This window comes from Leuresthes tenuis, unplaced genomic scaffold (genome assembly GCF_036924035.1).
Source record: "Leuresthes tenuis unplaced genomic scaffold, fLeuTen1.0.hap1 SCAF_13, whole genome shotgun sequence".
In the NCBI taxonomy this organism is placed as follows: Eukaryota; Metazoa; Chordata; class Actinopteri; order Atheriniformes; family Atherinopsidae; genus Leuresthes; species Leuresthes tenuis.
The window spans coordinates 13,682,993-13,697,993 of NW_027325367.1; the positions used below are offsets into that span (position 1 = coordinate 13,682,993).

The 15,001-nt window shown below is 39.4% G+C and overlaps 1 protein-coding gene across 2 annotated transcripts; it reads left to right on the top strand.

The window, feature by feature from the left end:
- Window positions 1-8,235: 8,235 nt before the first annotated feature.
- On the top strand, window positions 8,236-14,602 carry LOC140267236 (zinc-binding protein A33-like). 2 transcript variants are annotated; one of them, XR_011907200.1, is made up of 7 exons: window positions 8,236-8,857; window positions 8,962-9,057; window positions 9,134-9,364; window positions 9,450-9,472; window positions 11,622-11,740; window positions 11,868-12,708; window positions 12,849-14,602. XR_011907200.1 is itself a non-coding variant. In XM_072362453.1 (6 exons), the coding sequence occupies exons 1-6, from the start codon at window positions 8,453-8,455 to the stop codon at window positions 12,410-12,412; spliced, it is 1,419 nt and encodes a 472-aa protein (XP_072218554.1). In that variant the 5' UTR covers window positions 8,236-8,452; the 3' UTR covers window positions 12,413-14,602. The 2 variants fall into 2 exon arrangements, 1 of the variants encoding a protein (XP_072218554.1); XM_072362453.1 differs by having other exon boundaries at window positions 11,868-14,602.
- The last annotated feature ends 399 nt before the right edge of the window (window positions 14,603-15,001 follow it).

Sequence of the window (15,001 nt, forward strand, 5' to 3'; positions counted from 1 at the left end):
ACGCTACTTTACAACTGAGCTTTTTAGTCATTTACTTTATGGATCTGGACGGGGTGAGCGGTGCAAAGTCATATGATGCCATGCATAGTAAGCATGACACCACATGATGACTGATGTGTGTTTTGGCAGAGCACAGGGAGGGTCAAATTGAAACCTTGGCATGGCCCATGAACAGGCAGCAGCATGGCAAACAGAAGCCAGCTGACAGCAGAGACAGAAAAATAAACACTACAGACCTATTATCAGAAACCAGACAAGTAAAATGGATAGATCGTTTTTCAAAAACAAAGCAAGTTACTTTCATATGGAGTTAATCTCAAGCCAACATGTACTTTAACTTGTGTATTTCTGCAGTATGTAACTAGCATAACAGTATTTTTCTACATGTTTTGTTGTCATTGTATCTTCTGCTCAAATGAGGTCTTCCCTGTTTGCATTTATTAGATTTCACCTCATGAGGTTCAACCTTGTTACATGTGTGATATGGAATTCAAAACATGTTGTGGTACTCCTCAACTGATCCTCCTTAATCCAGTGGGGCTCAGATTGTACTGTGTTTTACGGTAGAAATGCGACAGAAATCCCTTTCAGACTACAGAAGATTTTCTATCCCTCTAACAACCTCTTTTATGCATCTTCCCGCAACAACCAATGACGGGGTCTTAGAGCTCTTCAGGGTCTTTTTTCAGCTCCTATGCAGTGACTTCCATCTGTGAGCCTTTTAAATTCCTGCTTTATCATTTGAAAAGAGCCTGTTTTTCAGTGACTGTACTGCATCTTAAACTTACTATGTAATGCTAAAAGTGAATATGTTATACCATAACTTTTTAACATTTTGATAGTTTTACCATGAAGTGACATCTCAACCAAAAAACAAAAAAACAAACATTGATTCTTACTATTCTTGCCCCAGGATCATGTAAGAAATACACAGAAACATTTGTACACTCATTTTCACTTTGTGATGAAAGGTTTCGGAACATGCTGTCATGTAAATAGGAATTATTATTAGTATCTTCAACATTTTACACAAACACAGTGTAGTGGCTCTGCCACTTAATTATACTATATTTGATGGGGTAATGAGGGTATGCAGCTCCTCTGGAAGCTCTCTAGGGGAGTCGTATCTTTGGGGAGTTCCAAAAACTAGATTTAAAAGCACCTGTTGTGTAACCAGCTGTTTCCTTTCACCTGTTGCTGATAGGATTCGGTGGAGGCTATAACATGATCTGCACATTGGATGCCAACGTCTTCATACAGTAACCCAAACTGACCTCAAATAAGTAGAAAATGCAATTGTATCAGTGTAAGAACCCATCAGCTATCATCTAATGACTCTTTGGGATCAATGCCCAATGTATCTGGGCTTCTTTTGCACTTAGCAAATATCAAGAAATGAAATGAATACCGAGGCCAAAACTTCCTGTTCCATGTGCTGGCCATAGTCTGGAGGTAGATTCACTTAAAAGGAAAAACAGTTGATACCAGGTGCTTTCAAGGTTACAGTTTGACCATTGAGTTCAACACAATTTGCTTGCCACACAATGCCATCCTGCTTGTAACCAAAGCCTGGTCAAAGGTTACTAGTCAATTCTACCAGAAAGCTTACAAAAAAAGGTTTGAATTTCATTTACAGAACAGATATATTTCTATTAAGATTTCTAATGCAGCAATAATGAAAAGAGCCCCTCAGCCCAATCACCGGGAAACTATGATGCTATTTTACATTCTTGTCAACCAAAGGTATGTATCTTACGAACGACACGCCATTATGGGTTGATAAGCTAAATGTCAGGCATGAATAAAAGGTTTGTCTTGCATACACGGATGGGAAAAAAATCTTTATACATTAGGCATGTAGACATTGTATGTGTCTGTGGGGAAAAAAAGAAGTTTTGTAGACATTGGGTGTGGCTAATTGTTCAAGGATATAAAACGGCAACTTATTATGGAGGTGATTGTGTTGAATCCCTCTCTGGCTTCCCACCCTATCTGACTCATAAAGTGTGGACTGAAATCATTTGACATATTTGTGGTCAAGAAAGGTGGAGAATTTTCTCAGTGGAAGAGTTCACTTGCAGTTATAATATATATAATCATAGTCTTATTTGACTCCTTTGAGAAGAATACGGCTGAGCCTGCTGTGTCTCTGTGCCTCTTCCTCCAGCAGCAGTCCCAGGCCTAAACCAGCCACTAAGTGATTGACACACTTTGGCAGAATGAATTAAAACCTCAAGCTGTGACGCAGCCCAAAATAGCAGGAAGCTGTCGCTGACCTGCAGTCTCTAGTGCCTCATGTCAGCAAGCTTAAAGATCTTGGCAGAACATTCTGCACAGAGGAAGCATGTACAGGTGTTCATGCATTTCTCTCCCTGCTGTGTGAAAGTGTTTTAATGAGCCAGTAAGAGCCGATGGATCTTGATGCTCCAACCACACCTGCACTTTAACAAGTTCATTCAGGAGCAATGCTCTAATGTTAGTTGAATTTTACAAAATCTTCAACCCCCCTCCAAACAAATTGCAGTTTCTTAATCAAACTGAAACCTCTTTGGAATTTGAAGGCAATAGCAGATGGGTCTATTTTTTTGGCCAGCTGTTCTCCAGAGGGTGACGCTGAGATGGAGGGGGCCTAAGCCCCAAGATGTTTAGTGGCGCAGGACTGCGAATCCATTTGCCAAGTCACAGAGCTCCCGGTTCTTGCCAAGCAGGGGGTGGGTGAGAGAAAATGCTATTTAGCTGGCTGGTATTTATAGATATGTGAAGAACTTGTGCTCAGGCTGGGCCGAGGTGCTGACGACGTAAAACGAGAGGACGATTCCAGAAGTCGAGTGTCAGGGCACACAGATAAAAATACCCGGTGAAAGATGGGCCTGGTCATTAGTGGCGCTGTGTGGCATTTGACATGGCAGCATTTCAAAAGAGATTTATGATTATTACTACTGCTAACCCATTCCTCTCCTTTTCCTGCACTCACCATCTATCTCAATTGGTTTGCCTAACAGTATGGCACTTGAGTTTTATTTCAGGGCCCAAACACATAGAAACAAGTCTGAGGCATTAAAATCTTTGGGTTTCACATTGTACCACAATGCTGAGAGCAACAGCCATTTCAAATGAATGTATGGTTACTGTTAATTAGGACGAAGGTTTCTTTGTTCAGGTATATGCTGAATTGCTAAAAGATGGCATCTTGCAAGAGGAGACCACCAAATCATTCTGCAGAAGAATTTAGTTGAAGACATCATAGGTTGTGGTGGTAATGAGCTCACAGCAGGTTGCTGCCTTCTGTAATTGTCAGAGCAAGCTGCCACGGAGAGGAACAAAGGAGACATTTAACACATCGTAAATTCCTGTAATGTTCTGCTGCGTGGCTGTTGCTCCGGTTACATTTGCAACAAAAAAAAACCTGACACACTTAATAAAGAGAGCTGAATCGCAGTGTTAGTTAGACTTTCTCTGTATGTTCAAAGTTTTTGATGTGCACATTTTCTTTTTTTAAATACTTTGTTTTTAATTCTTCAGAGAGTGAAAAAAATTGTATGAAATTGTTCTCTCTCGTGTTTTTCTGAACTTTGTATGGCATTCAGCTGTTTCGATTTCATATTAAGATGTTTGGAATTAAAACATTTATGTAGACTCTTAAAAAAATAATCGCTGCTGGCATTTACATGCAACCTCTTTCAGATGTAACTTGAGCTTGTTTGGCATCTGAAGCGACCTTCTTAATTTGAAATTATTTTCAGTACATTTCGCCAACAGTCTGCAGAAAAGTATAAACGTTTCTTGCTGAATTTCTGCCCAGTCCTTTCTCCCTCAAGGCAGATGATGGAGCAGATGTCTTACTAACTGAGATGATGATCAAGTGTGTGTGAGAGCAGTTGAGAGGGAAGATGGAAAGAGCAAGAGAGTGCATGATTTTGTCCCACATTTAAAGTCTTGACTGGTCTGACTTGTGTGGAAGTGTGTGTGTGTTTGAGGGTTTGTGTGTGTTGGGGTGGGGTGAGACGTCAGGCCAACAAAATTGGTTTACCATCAGCTGTGCTCTTGCTCTCGTTCAGTCCCAACCTCGGTCCAGCATTTCTTCTAGCTCTCTCCACCTAATGGTGGCTCAGCAACGGTTTAACTGCACCACCCTGGGGAGGCTACTGTGGCCAGGTCCAGACCACTTGGCTTGATGTGCACTGAATGTTTTATGGTTATGGATATAATATTTAAGTGTAGAAACAGTCACGCAAAAAAGTCGACTCCTGCACCACTATTCCCAGTCGTGATAATTACACAAGCTCAGGAGAGGTAAGAGGGAAAAGTTATGTAACTGAGCTCGCACTGTGGAGCGTTTCCTCTGTGAAAGATGTGCACAGCCTGTTGGTCTGACAGCTAACCCCAGCACGACAGCACTAATGGTGGAGGTTTTCGCGCACAGCTGACACACATGAAAAGAGCATGACTCGATTACAATTTTAATATTTCAACATAACGATTGCATGAGAAAACAAAAAGGAGAAGAGACAGTGGGCACATTATCTGGCCACATGCTGGTGTGCGCTGTCATGTTAAAACTGTTAGCTTTTGATAGCTTTCACGGGAGCGGTCAAGGAGCAAATCACTTGTGAATTTGACTGCAAAGAATCTGATGTATGTAATTTATGTGTGTGCTTCAATGTGAAAAATGTGCCTGAAAGAAAATGGTGGGTTTGGAAAGTATGGCAAAAAAAAAAAGATTAATAGGGTTGTGTGTGCTGTTTATCTTATATACTGTGAACCTGTTTCCTAGAAATGTTGTTTATGATATGAAACTGATATATTTCATAATCTTTATTTTGGACACCATTGACATCTTGGGCTTTTTTTTTCTCTTTCCGTTCTTTTGTTCTTTTTACACATTTGGACAAACAGACATTTGATCCTCTTTAAAACATAGTCGACAAGTACAAGCAGCACATTTTAATTTCAACAAAAACTTCATTACACAGAAGTGTGCGAACTGTCTTGGGCCACCCCTTGTGCCTTAAATTTAGCTTCCAAGGAGCCAGATTTTCTTGTATTCTTTTCAAGTGAACTTGAGCAATAGCTAGGTTTGTAACAGTTTTTCTTTTGACATGGGCTGCTTTTTCACACAGTTTGAGTCTCATCCTTGTATGTGACCATTTTCATTCAGACCATTTTATTTGGTTGTCACTTAACACTGGCCTAAAAAAGGCACCGAACACAAGAGATGACCCGTTGTTGTGTCTACATACAACAGACAATTGACACATTGTACCTTTAGGCCTGCTGTTATTAGCAGGCTGTTGCAAAGACTTATAATTTGTTACCTTTTCATTATTTTTTTTATAGTTTACCCTTCTTCAAGGTTCAAAATCTTTGCTAAGACATGCTGCATTTCAATGAGCACCTTTTTTCACGACAGTACATAGGTTTCATCGCTAGAAAAATGACAAAGACAACACAGTTTAACAGGCATAAAATTGTATTTTTTAATGTGAGTGTGTTTTGAAAACTTGGCTCTCAGCATGGTGGGCATTGTGTCTTTAAAAGAAGAAGAAAGAACAAAAGAAGAAGAGACGGGCCAAAAAAATTCTACCGCAGATGAACAGTATCTGTATCTGAAAAAAAATCCTTCAAAGACCTGACACAGGACCCGAGAGATGCGTCTGGATCTCTAGTTGATCCGTCTTCTGTTCACTGAGCCTCATAAGAAATGGTTTCCATGGGAGGGTGTTTGTCACGAAGCTATTTTAAGGAAGGGAAACGGGGAGAAAAGGCTGAGGTATGCCAAATGACACAAGAACTGGACTACAAATCAGAGGTAACAGGTCTTATGGAGTGATGAATCCTCCCCAGAGCCCCGACCTCAACATTATTGAAGCAATGTGTGATAATCTTGACGGTGAGTGGAACAAAAGGCAGCCGACATCCAAAGAGGAGATTTAGAAAATCCTTCAAAAAGCCCAGAGAACTATTCCTAGAGACTACTTAGAAAAATTATGAGAAGCTCGTCTAAGAGGGCTCAGGCTGTGCTGAAGAATAAACGTTCTCATACCAAGTACTGACTTACAAGCTTGTTAGAGTTTTGCAATCTATGATTTTGTCTTACATACTAAGGGTTCAATTAATTGCTGGACTTATTTCCTATTTTTTTTTCTGTCGATATGAAAAGACAGAAAAGTTCGACAGCACTGAATACGACATTATTTTGTGAAAAAAGTGAGTGCTTGCTTGGTTTCAGATGCGGCAGCAATTTCACTCTCCCTATCAAAAAAGAAAAAAACTTCCTGTGGATATCTTTGCATGCATTAGTTATTCATTTGCAAGATAATTAAGGATTTTCTTGAATTATTGTGTGTTTCACATCACAGTGGTGTCCTCATTATAAATATCGTTATAAAAATTTCACCAAGTCACATTTTGTTGGCTCATTATGGGTTTAAACAGGCAGGTTGGAAATGACCTATCCAGAACATATAACCACATGCATTAGCTCTCTAATGCAAGATGGATCATTTTCTTCATGAACTAAGCCTTCTAGCGCTGTTCTAATGAACAATAACTACAATCCCACTAATTCTGAAGACAGAAGAAACATTTTTACTGACTTTGTTGGAGAACTTCAATCAAAGGTTTGTGCAATTCTTCAGCTGTAATGATTATGTGATTTTCCTCCCCTAATGAGTTGCAGGGTCACCCTTCATTTTGACAGCAACCCCACCCGCCTACATCATGTCACACTAATGAGGATATGTTATTGTAATTATGTAGTTTAGAGCTGGCCCTCAGCAAGAAAAGTTATATTTTCTCTCTCAGCAGGGGAGAAAATATATCCTAATAGAACTCACTTTCAGGTCAGACTTTCTGTCCATATTTGGACACTCATACAAACACTCACTCACTTTTTATTTAAGATTCTTTGAATATATTCACAAATTTGGGCAGGTACTCTTTCATGAGTAGAACAATAGAGGTTTCAGCCGAGAAATTAAAAAGAAAACCACGAAAAATACATGTATTTTTAAATATTCTTCTGCAGAAAATCAGCCTGAGGTCTGAAACCCATAGACACCACCCAAGGATAAGATTCCTCCTTTGTGATGCTCTCCCAGACCTTGACTGCTGTCCTCCACTGGTTTCATTTGTAGGTATTTCTGCCTTTAGAGTCTGTCTATGATATACTTGATTAAGTTGAGGGGATTGCTGTTGCAGATTACTTTGGATGATTGTTCTTCTGAAGCACAATCCAGTCAGCTTTACTGCATTTAGTTGAACCTGAGCTGACTGTGTGTCACTGTACACTTCAGAATCCATTCAGCTGCTTCTGTCACATTATCAATAAACACTGTGAAACCGAAGGCTCTGCATGCCCATGGCGTCACACTGCCTCAACATATTTAGTAGATTATGTTGTTTCCTTTGGATGAAGTCTTCTTCATTCTTTTTTCATCATGTCATGTACAGCTACTTTCACCTGACATTTTCTTTCTTTTGCTTTATCTATTAATTCATATTTGACAAAGTCTATTCTGACCTTTCTATTCTTAAGGTTTGTAAATGATTTGCCCCTCGTGTTGAGCCCTCTGTAAATACTGTTGTCTAGACTTCTCTTTATGGTTGATTTGGTTAATGATTTTTCCACCTCCTGCTTTTTACTAAGCAGGATATTAAGTAGGGGTCTGTCTTTGCAATGAAAAAAAACACTGTGATCATCCACCTCGACTGCCTCTATCTTGTCATGTTGCCAAGCTTACTGGTGGCCTTTTTTCCCCTTTCTTTTCTCTTTTCAATATTTTTCTCACAGAATGCACCAAACTCTTGGTTCGGCCGCTCCACGTCTTCCTGCCATCGATGTAAAATCTTGCGAACGCAAAACGTCGCATTCGGAAGCCGCTTCAGACCTTTCAAAACAAAGAAGTAGCTCGCCCCTGTTCACAGGAAGTACCTTCAGAGTAAATCCCTTACATGGCTGTAATTTGTCCAAGCGGCAAAAATAACACAAGTTGTGCAAGTTTTTCAAATATTTTGGAGACCTTACATTCACGAGCACAGTTAAGGCAACACATAACTTCACTTCTAATTGTTCTTTATACATTTCGCATGTTCTGTGCAAAACTGATGTTTTGGAAATAAGCGTTGTTCCGACAAGTAGATCCAATGAAATCTTGCTTCTGCAGTTATTGGTGATCTTTATTGAAAATAAAGCATGTTTCGAAATCACCTAAAGTGCTCCTCCCTCTGTGTGAAAAGCAGGAAGACGTGGAATAACAGCTGCGCATGTTTTTTTTTTATTTTTTATTTTAAAAAGAGGAAGAAGAAGATAATCTGGTATATAGAACAGTGACTTGTGTTACTCGGGAATTTACGAGAGTTTTTAAACTTGTTGCTGTACAGGCTTATTTGGTAACCTGAACCAGTGAAAATCTGAGCAAATACAATCGAGCGTCTGAAAGTCAACAACGCAATGGCCTCTAACGCCTCACAAACGGAGGCGGAATACACTTGTCCTGTGTGCTGTGACATATTTAACGATCCAGTACTGTTGCTGTGCGGTCACAGCTTCTGTAAGCACTGTCTTCAGGAGTGGTGGAGACAGAGCCGTCTGAAGACGTGCCCTATGTGCAAAGAAATATTTCCAATGCCTCAGCCACCGCGAAACCTGGCGCTGAGGAATCTTTCTGACGCATTGAGACAAAAGAGAAGCCAGGCAGCCACAACGGGATCCAATGATCTCTGCCTCCTGCACGGCGAGAAACACAAGCTTTTCTGCCAGGATGACCTGCTGCCCATCTGTGTGATTTGCAGGGATGCTAAAGCACACAAGAAACACAACTGCGTCCCCATCCAAGAAGCGGCGGAGGACCACAGAGTAAGCAGGCTGCAGTCAGTGGTGTTCGAGGAAATAATAAGTTGTATATGCTGCAAATGATACCCTGTTTACTGTGAAATAAATGCATGTTTGTTCGTTTTCAGGCCACACTCAAGATAAAGCTGGTAAACTTAAAAAGTAAACTGGGCTCATTTGAGAAGGAAAAACTGAACTGGGATAAAATGGCCACACACATCCAGGTAATCATGGGCATAATGGCTATAAAGATAAGAGGCAGGAAGTGCTGGCTTTGACTGTAAAGTTGTTTCTCCTCAGTTCCAGGCTCAGCAGACAGAGAAGACGATCAAGGCAGAGTTTCAGAAGCTTTACCAGTTCCTGCGAGCAGAGGAGGCCGCCAGGATTGATGCATGTCGGAAAGAGGCAACGCTGAAGAGTGAGGCGATGAGCATTAGGATTCTGAACTTTACCACAGAGATTGTTTCCCTCAAAGAGAAGATCAAAGCCATGGAGGAGGAGATGAGAGCAGAGGACATCTCATTTCTGATGGTAATCACCTCTAATCTTTGTTCAATGATATTATTGACAAACTACATGTAATGATTTGCTTTCATGTTTTCTTTTTATTTGACAGAATGTCAGAACCACGATGGAAAGGTTAGTTTCCTGGACACGTCACTTCAAACAGCTTTCTACATGAAATCTATTTGCATAGTTAACCCGTTCAAGACGAGACAACGCACGTCAAATACGGCACCACAGATTGGTGTCAAGACTGCTTAATCAGCCTTTTGTCACACATAACTCACAGCTTTGTTTACCTGTTGGCTCTTTATAGGAACAGAAACAATTTTTTATAGGCTGTCTTAGTGTTATGAGGACTGAGGAGCTCCCTGAAAGACAACAAACCTTATCGGGCTTTGTCTTTGGTTTGCGTTTGCGAGCTAGCAAAACCTAGTCTTATGCAGAGAGTCGTGCAGTTCTTGAAAATGGACTGCCTCAATCACACAAAACTAAGGCCATGTTATCTGGACCAACAATTCCAGCAGGGGCTGTGGAATTGGGTGCTGTGGCTCCTTTGCTGAGGAGGTTGCTGTTGCCTTATGCCAAGTTGGCTTAGATGGGAGCCTGGCCTAAAACAATTACAATTTTAACACATAAAAAAGTCTTGCATGGAATTATTACAGCATAGTATTTATTGTTGAATAGGAAAATAAGCCTAAGTTCCTGATCATACTATTACTGATAACAAGAGTTTCATCTTGGATTTAGAGTACAGCATAGTATGAAACTGTACTACTTAAAGTTACAAAGGACCTTATTGCCTCAGACGGTGTTTTTGTTTTTCTGCTGGTCCTGTTCGACATCAGTGCTACATTTGATACCAGTGACCATAATTTCTTATTACAAATGAACATGTCAGGACCAAGGGAACCGGTTTGGACTGAATGATCTGATAGACTCCAGTTTGTGCATGTAAATGGCATGTGCTCACACTAATTCAGACTAGCTATGTTGTTCCACAGGGTTCTGAACTTGGACATGTTTCCACTATACAAACTTCCTTTGAGCAGTATAATACATCATTAAGAAACATGATATACATTTCCATTTATGGTGATGACACCCACCTCTAATTATCAACGAAGACTTAGGAAGCAAACAGTTACTTAAATTACAGACTTGTCTTGGAGACAAAGGCCTGGATGAGCTGTAATTTTCCTACTTCTTAATCCAACAAAAACTGAGGTCTTGACCTCAGTAGTACCAGAGATTCACTTTCTAACCATGTGGTTACTTTAAAATACGTCACATTGACTTCTAATTTAATTGTAAAGAACCTTGGAGTAACTTTTCAATTCAATTAAATTCAATTCAGTTTTATTTGTATAGCGCCAAATCACATCAAAAGTCATCTCAAGGCACTTCAAAGATACAGCCCAATTTAATCCAATTCATGGTACCGGTAATACAATCATAATCCAGTCAATCCAATTCATTAAATTTCAAAGTAGTTCAAATTCATACAGAGCCAATTTAAAAAAAGTTGCCTTGCTATGGAAACTAAAGTGCACTGAAAGTTCTCTCCGATCCAATCCCCCATCCTGAGCATACAGGAGGTGACAGTAGAAGAAAGAAAAATGTCCATTTAAAACTGGAAGAAACCTCTGGCAGAACCAGACTCAGGAAGGGTGGCTATCTGCCTCGACCGGCTTCTGAACAGGATCTTTTAGGTCCCATGTTAAACAGGCCTCAGGAGTGGCTATCCTGTCCCAAAGTGACACTGAAAAACTGCTCAGTGCATTTATCACTTAGTTACATTACTGTTGTGCCATTTTAGCTTGATGTCTAAATAATTCCGTGTCAGATGATTAAAAAATGCTGCAGCCAAAGTTCTGACTGGTGCAGCATCGAGACAGTATCTTTCCCTTGTTTCAGCTGCGCTGAATCCATGTCAAATTTAGAATATAATGTAATTCCCAATTTTAATTTACAAAACCCAAAATGGCTTAGCACAGCTTTATATCAGTAATATTGTCTCATATTAAACAGCAAGAAATTTGTCCTCAAAGAGTGCTAGCCTCTTGGAATTTTGAAGATTAGGATGGGAGGCAGAGCTTTCAGTTTTCAGGCTTCTCTGTTGTGGAATCAGCTGCCAGTTTGATCCAGGACTGAGAGGCAAATGCTTTTAATTGAGTGATCTTATGTGCTCTACTTGTTTTTTGTATTCTTTTGTATTCATTGTTCTTTCCATTTTAGCCTTTTTTTAATTTGTTTGTTTTGTTTTCTCATCAAACTCTTTCAGATCCACGTGCAAACTGCCACAAGCAGCGACTCCATCAGGAGCGCTGATCGACGAAGCCAAACATGTTGGGAACCTGCGGTTCTCAGTCTGGAAAAAGATGGCGAATATAGTGCAGTACAGTAAGAAATCTATGGCTCTTTTACTTGATCATGTTATAACATTCATCCTTTGAAGGAACAGGTATTTGATTTTATTATCACAAGCCAGGGTGCTCTATGGATACCAATGTTTTCTGTTTTTGTATAGCTCCTGTAATTCTGGATCCCAACACTGGCAGTCGGGAACTTACGTTATTGGAGAACTTGACTTGTTCAACAAAAAGTGAGAAGAGTCAGCCATTACCTTGCAACCCAGAAAGGGTGGGTCTGTGCGGCGTTCTTGGTTATGAAGGCTTTACATCTGGTAAACACAGCTGGGATGTGGAGGTGGCCGGTTATTGGACTGTTGGTGTGGCTGCTAAAACCAAAGTGTTAAATCAAAGTCAAAGTGTCTGGGGCATCTACATGTGTGTTTGTACAAACGTTTTGCGTGAACTTACCCCAGAAGATTACGTAAAGGAGGTAACGACGGATTTGTTTCCTCAAAAGGTGAGAGTGCAGTTAGATTACGACCAAGGAATACTGTCATTTTTTGACCTCGGTCGCAAAAGGCTTCTTCGTACAATCAAATACACTTTTGCAAAAACAGTCTTTCCATATTTTTGTGAGAATGCAAAAATCCTACCAGCTGCATTTTCAGTGAACACAAAACAACCCAGAGATACAATCGGGCAAACTTTCAAAGTCAAATAGCCTGATGAAACCATGGTATTGCCTCATTTAGGGGCACGAGACGTTGAACCAAAGTTTACGGATCTAGAAGTTGATGAAAAAGACTTGTAAACTTCTCCTTAGTTCAGCATGTTTCATCACTACTCATTCTTAATATAAAGTTTGAAGATTATTGGAACTATGGAGTATCTTTATCTTTTTTTCTTTCTTTTTTTCTCAGAGCATGTCAGTGGCATATGGTACCCGTCCACAGGAGTATCGTAGCTTATTTCCTGTCTCAGTTGTTTTCAGAAAAAACTGAGACTGTTTGGTGAACTGTTTCTGTAACATTCAAACAGGTGTGAGTAGAGTACTCTACTCAGTAAATTTCCAGGCGCAGTGCTTTTAAAATTAAATTAAACTACTATCTTTGTCCCACTATACATGTAAGGGAGGAGAATTGATCTATTGACCAAAGCATATTTGACTTATTACGTGAAATGCCAATATATGCTTTCTTTCAGCTTGTTAGTATGAGGCTTTTTTTAAGGTTGACCTATTATGTCACAGAGGGAAAAAAAATTGATGAACATTTTCGTTGGCTGCAAATTAGTATCACGTTGATCTGTGAATGTCACAGCTTTACAGCCTTGTACATTACGCCTAAGTTTTTTTTTTCTTTTACAAATGAAACGCACGCATTCTCTTGTGTTTATTCTCTGTTCTTACTTGCTTCCTCTGTTATATCTGAGTCATAGCTCATGGCAGGAACTGTAGAGCACGTGCAGAGCTCCTAAGTCATTCATGAATGTGGATTGCATCAATGAAAGGTTTTGGACAAATATAGTTTCGATATCTAGCTCAAGCTGTCTATTATGCTCTGCAGAAATAGATTAAAATAGGTAATGTTGTGCTGTGGGTGTCTGCAGTATCAAAGTTAGGTCTATGCATGACAGCTTTGATTATAAATGGGCAGCAGTAGCACATGAATGAATCATTATTCATTCAGGGGAGATTCACATACACGAGCCATAGCTTTGACACTGACATTAATTTCACTGGTATTACAGCTGGAATGTCTGCTATGTTTTTTTTTTAGCTAATGAAAGAATGAAGAAAAACAAACGGAGGCAGGGGGAAATTAAAAGAGGAAAAGGACTAAGATGAGAAAACACCGAATCTGAATAGAAAAATAAATCTTTTTATTTAGTACGTATTCTGCTGCATGTTTTATAATAGTAATTATTTAATGTTTGTAAAAGCAAGTGAGGGTCTGATTAAATGTGGTATTATTTCAGCAATTTAACATGGAGAAAATGTTATTATTTTATAACTTTAGATACATAATTCAATGTGAAATTATTTAGCTGCTCACAGTGCTTTTGTTTGTGTTTAAAAGATGAATGAAATATCTTTCATAAATGCCTATAGTCTGCTATAGTGGCTTCATTGTTATCAAGTTAAGGTTTGTTCTTAAATGTGAAAACTAGACTGCAAGTGGGCAATGATGTGGAATGAAAATATTCTATTTGCTATATTTTCTTTTTTATTGCTTTAACAGTTTCTCTTTTTTTTTTTCTAAACTAAAATCTCCAACGAAAGATCAATCATTTGATGTCAACTTGAGAGCCCCAATGAGCTACTGAGCAGAATACGTCAGATGTTATTTTACTGAATAAGTCATTTTTCTACTGAACAGATGAAATAAACACATTAATTTGAGGGATTTCAAAGCGTTGGGCATTGTTTTTGTAACTGTGTGGAAATGAGTTTTGTCACAAAACTTTGCAAAGCGAATCAATCACATTTAACATCGGCAAATTTATTTTCACAAGCTAAAAGGCACAAGAAAATAATCAGTGTGTATGTACTGTACATGGAAGTCAAACATGTAGGTACTTCCTGTGAGTGTGCCACTCATAAATCATACGTTGAATCGGGATGAAAAGATCAAAAAGGGGAAGAAAGCTTGATGATCAGAGTGACAACTTGCTACTGAACTGTAGCCAAAACAGTAAGCAGATCTCAAGTTATCAGACAAACAAAAGAGAAGCAGAGGGGAAGGGAGAGGTGTGTAAAGCGCCTCAGGGTTTGAGACGGAAGACGTTCTGTAACTGTCTGCGCTTCTATTAACATAATCTGATTTGGCTGCTGAGGAGAGGACAGTGTATCGGTGTGTATGTGTCGGAGTTGTGAAACTGCCAAAATCGTAAATCATTTTCCTAATTTGAGTGAGTCTAAAGCAACGTCAAAAAAGCATGGGCTGCTTCGGAGGTGTGGATTTACATGTCACACCTCCCCCCCCTTTTGGATACATCTGAGAGCCCTCACTCCTCATCTCCTGAGTTTTCATTTAGGGGGCTGGAATATCCTTGATTATTCAGTCACAGGAAGAGAAAGGACATAATGAAGCATTATTCGGCAAAATGTAAAGAGTGTACTTACTCTTTTGAATTTTGAAATTCACTGAGCTTTTCCATATGATGACCGTGAACAAGTCATAGTAAGCCTGTAAGTGTAAGAGCAAAAATACCAGGGGGTGTCAACTTTTGCTTGGTGCACACTTTTATTATTTTATTTACTTTGTTATTCATTAATTCTTATTGTTCTATAATTGCATGAACCTAAAAT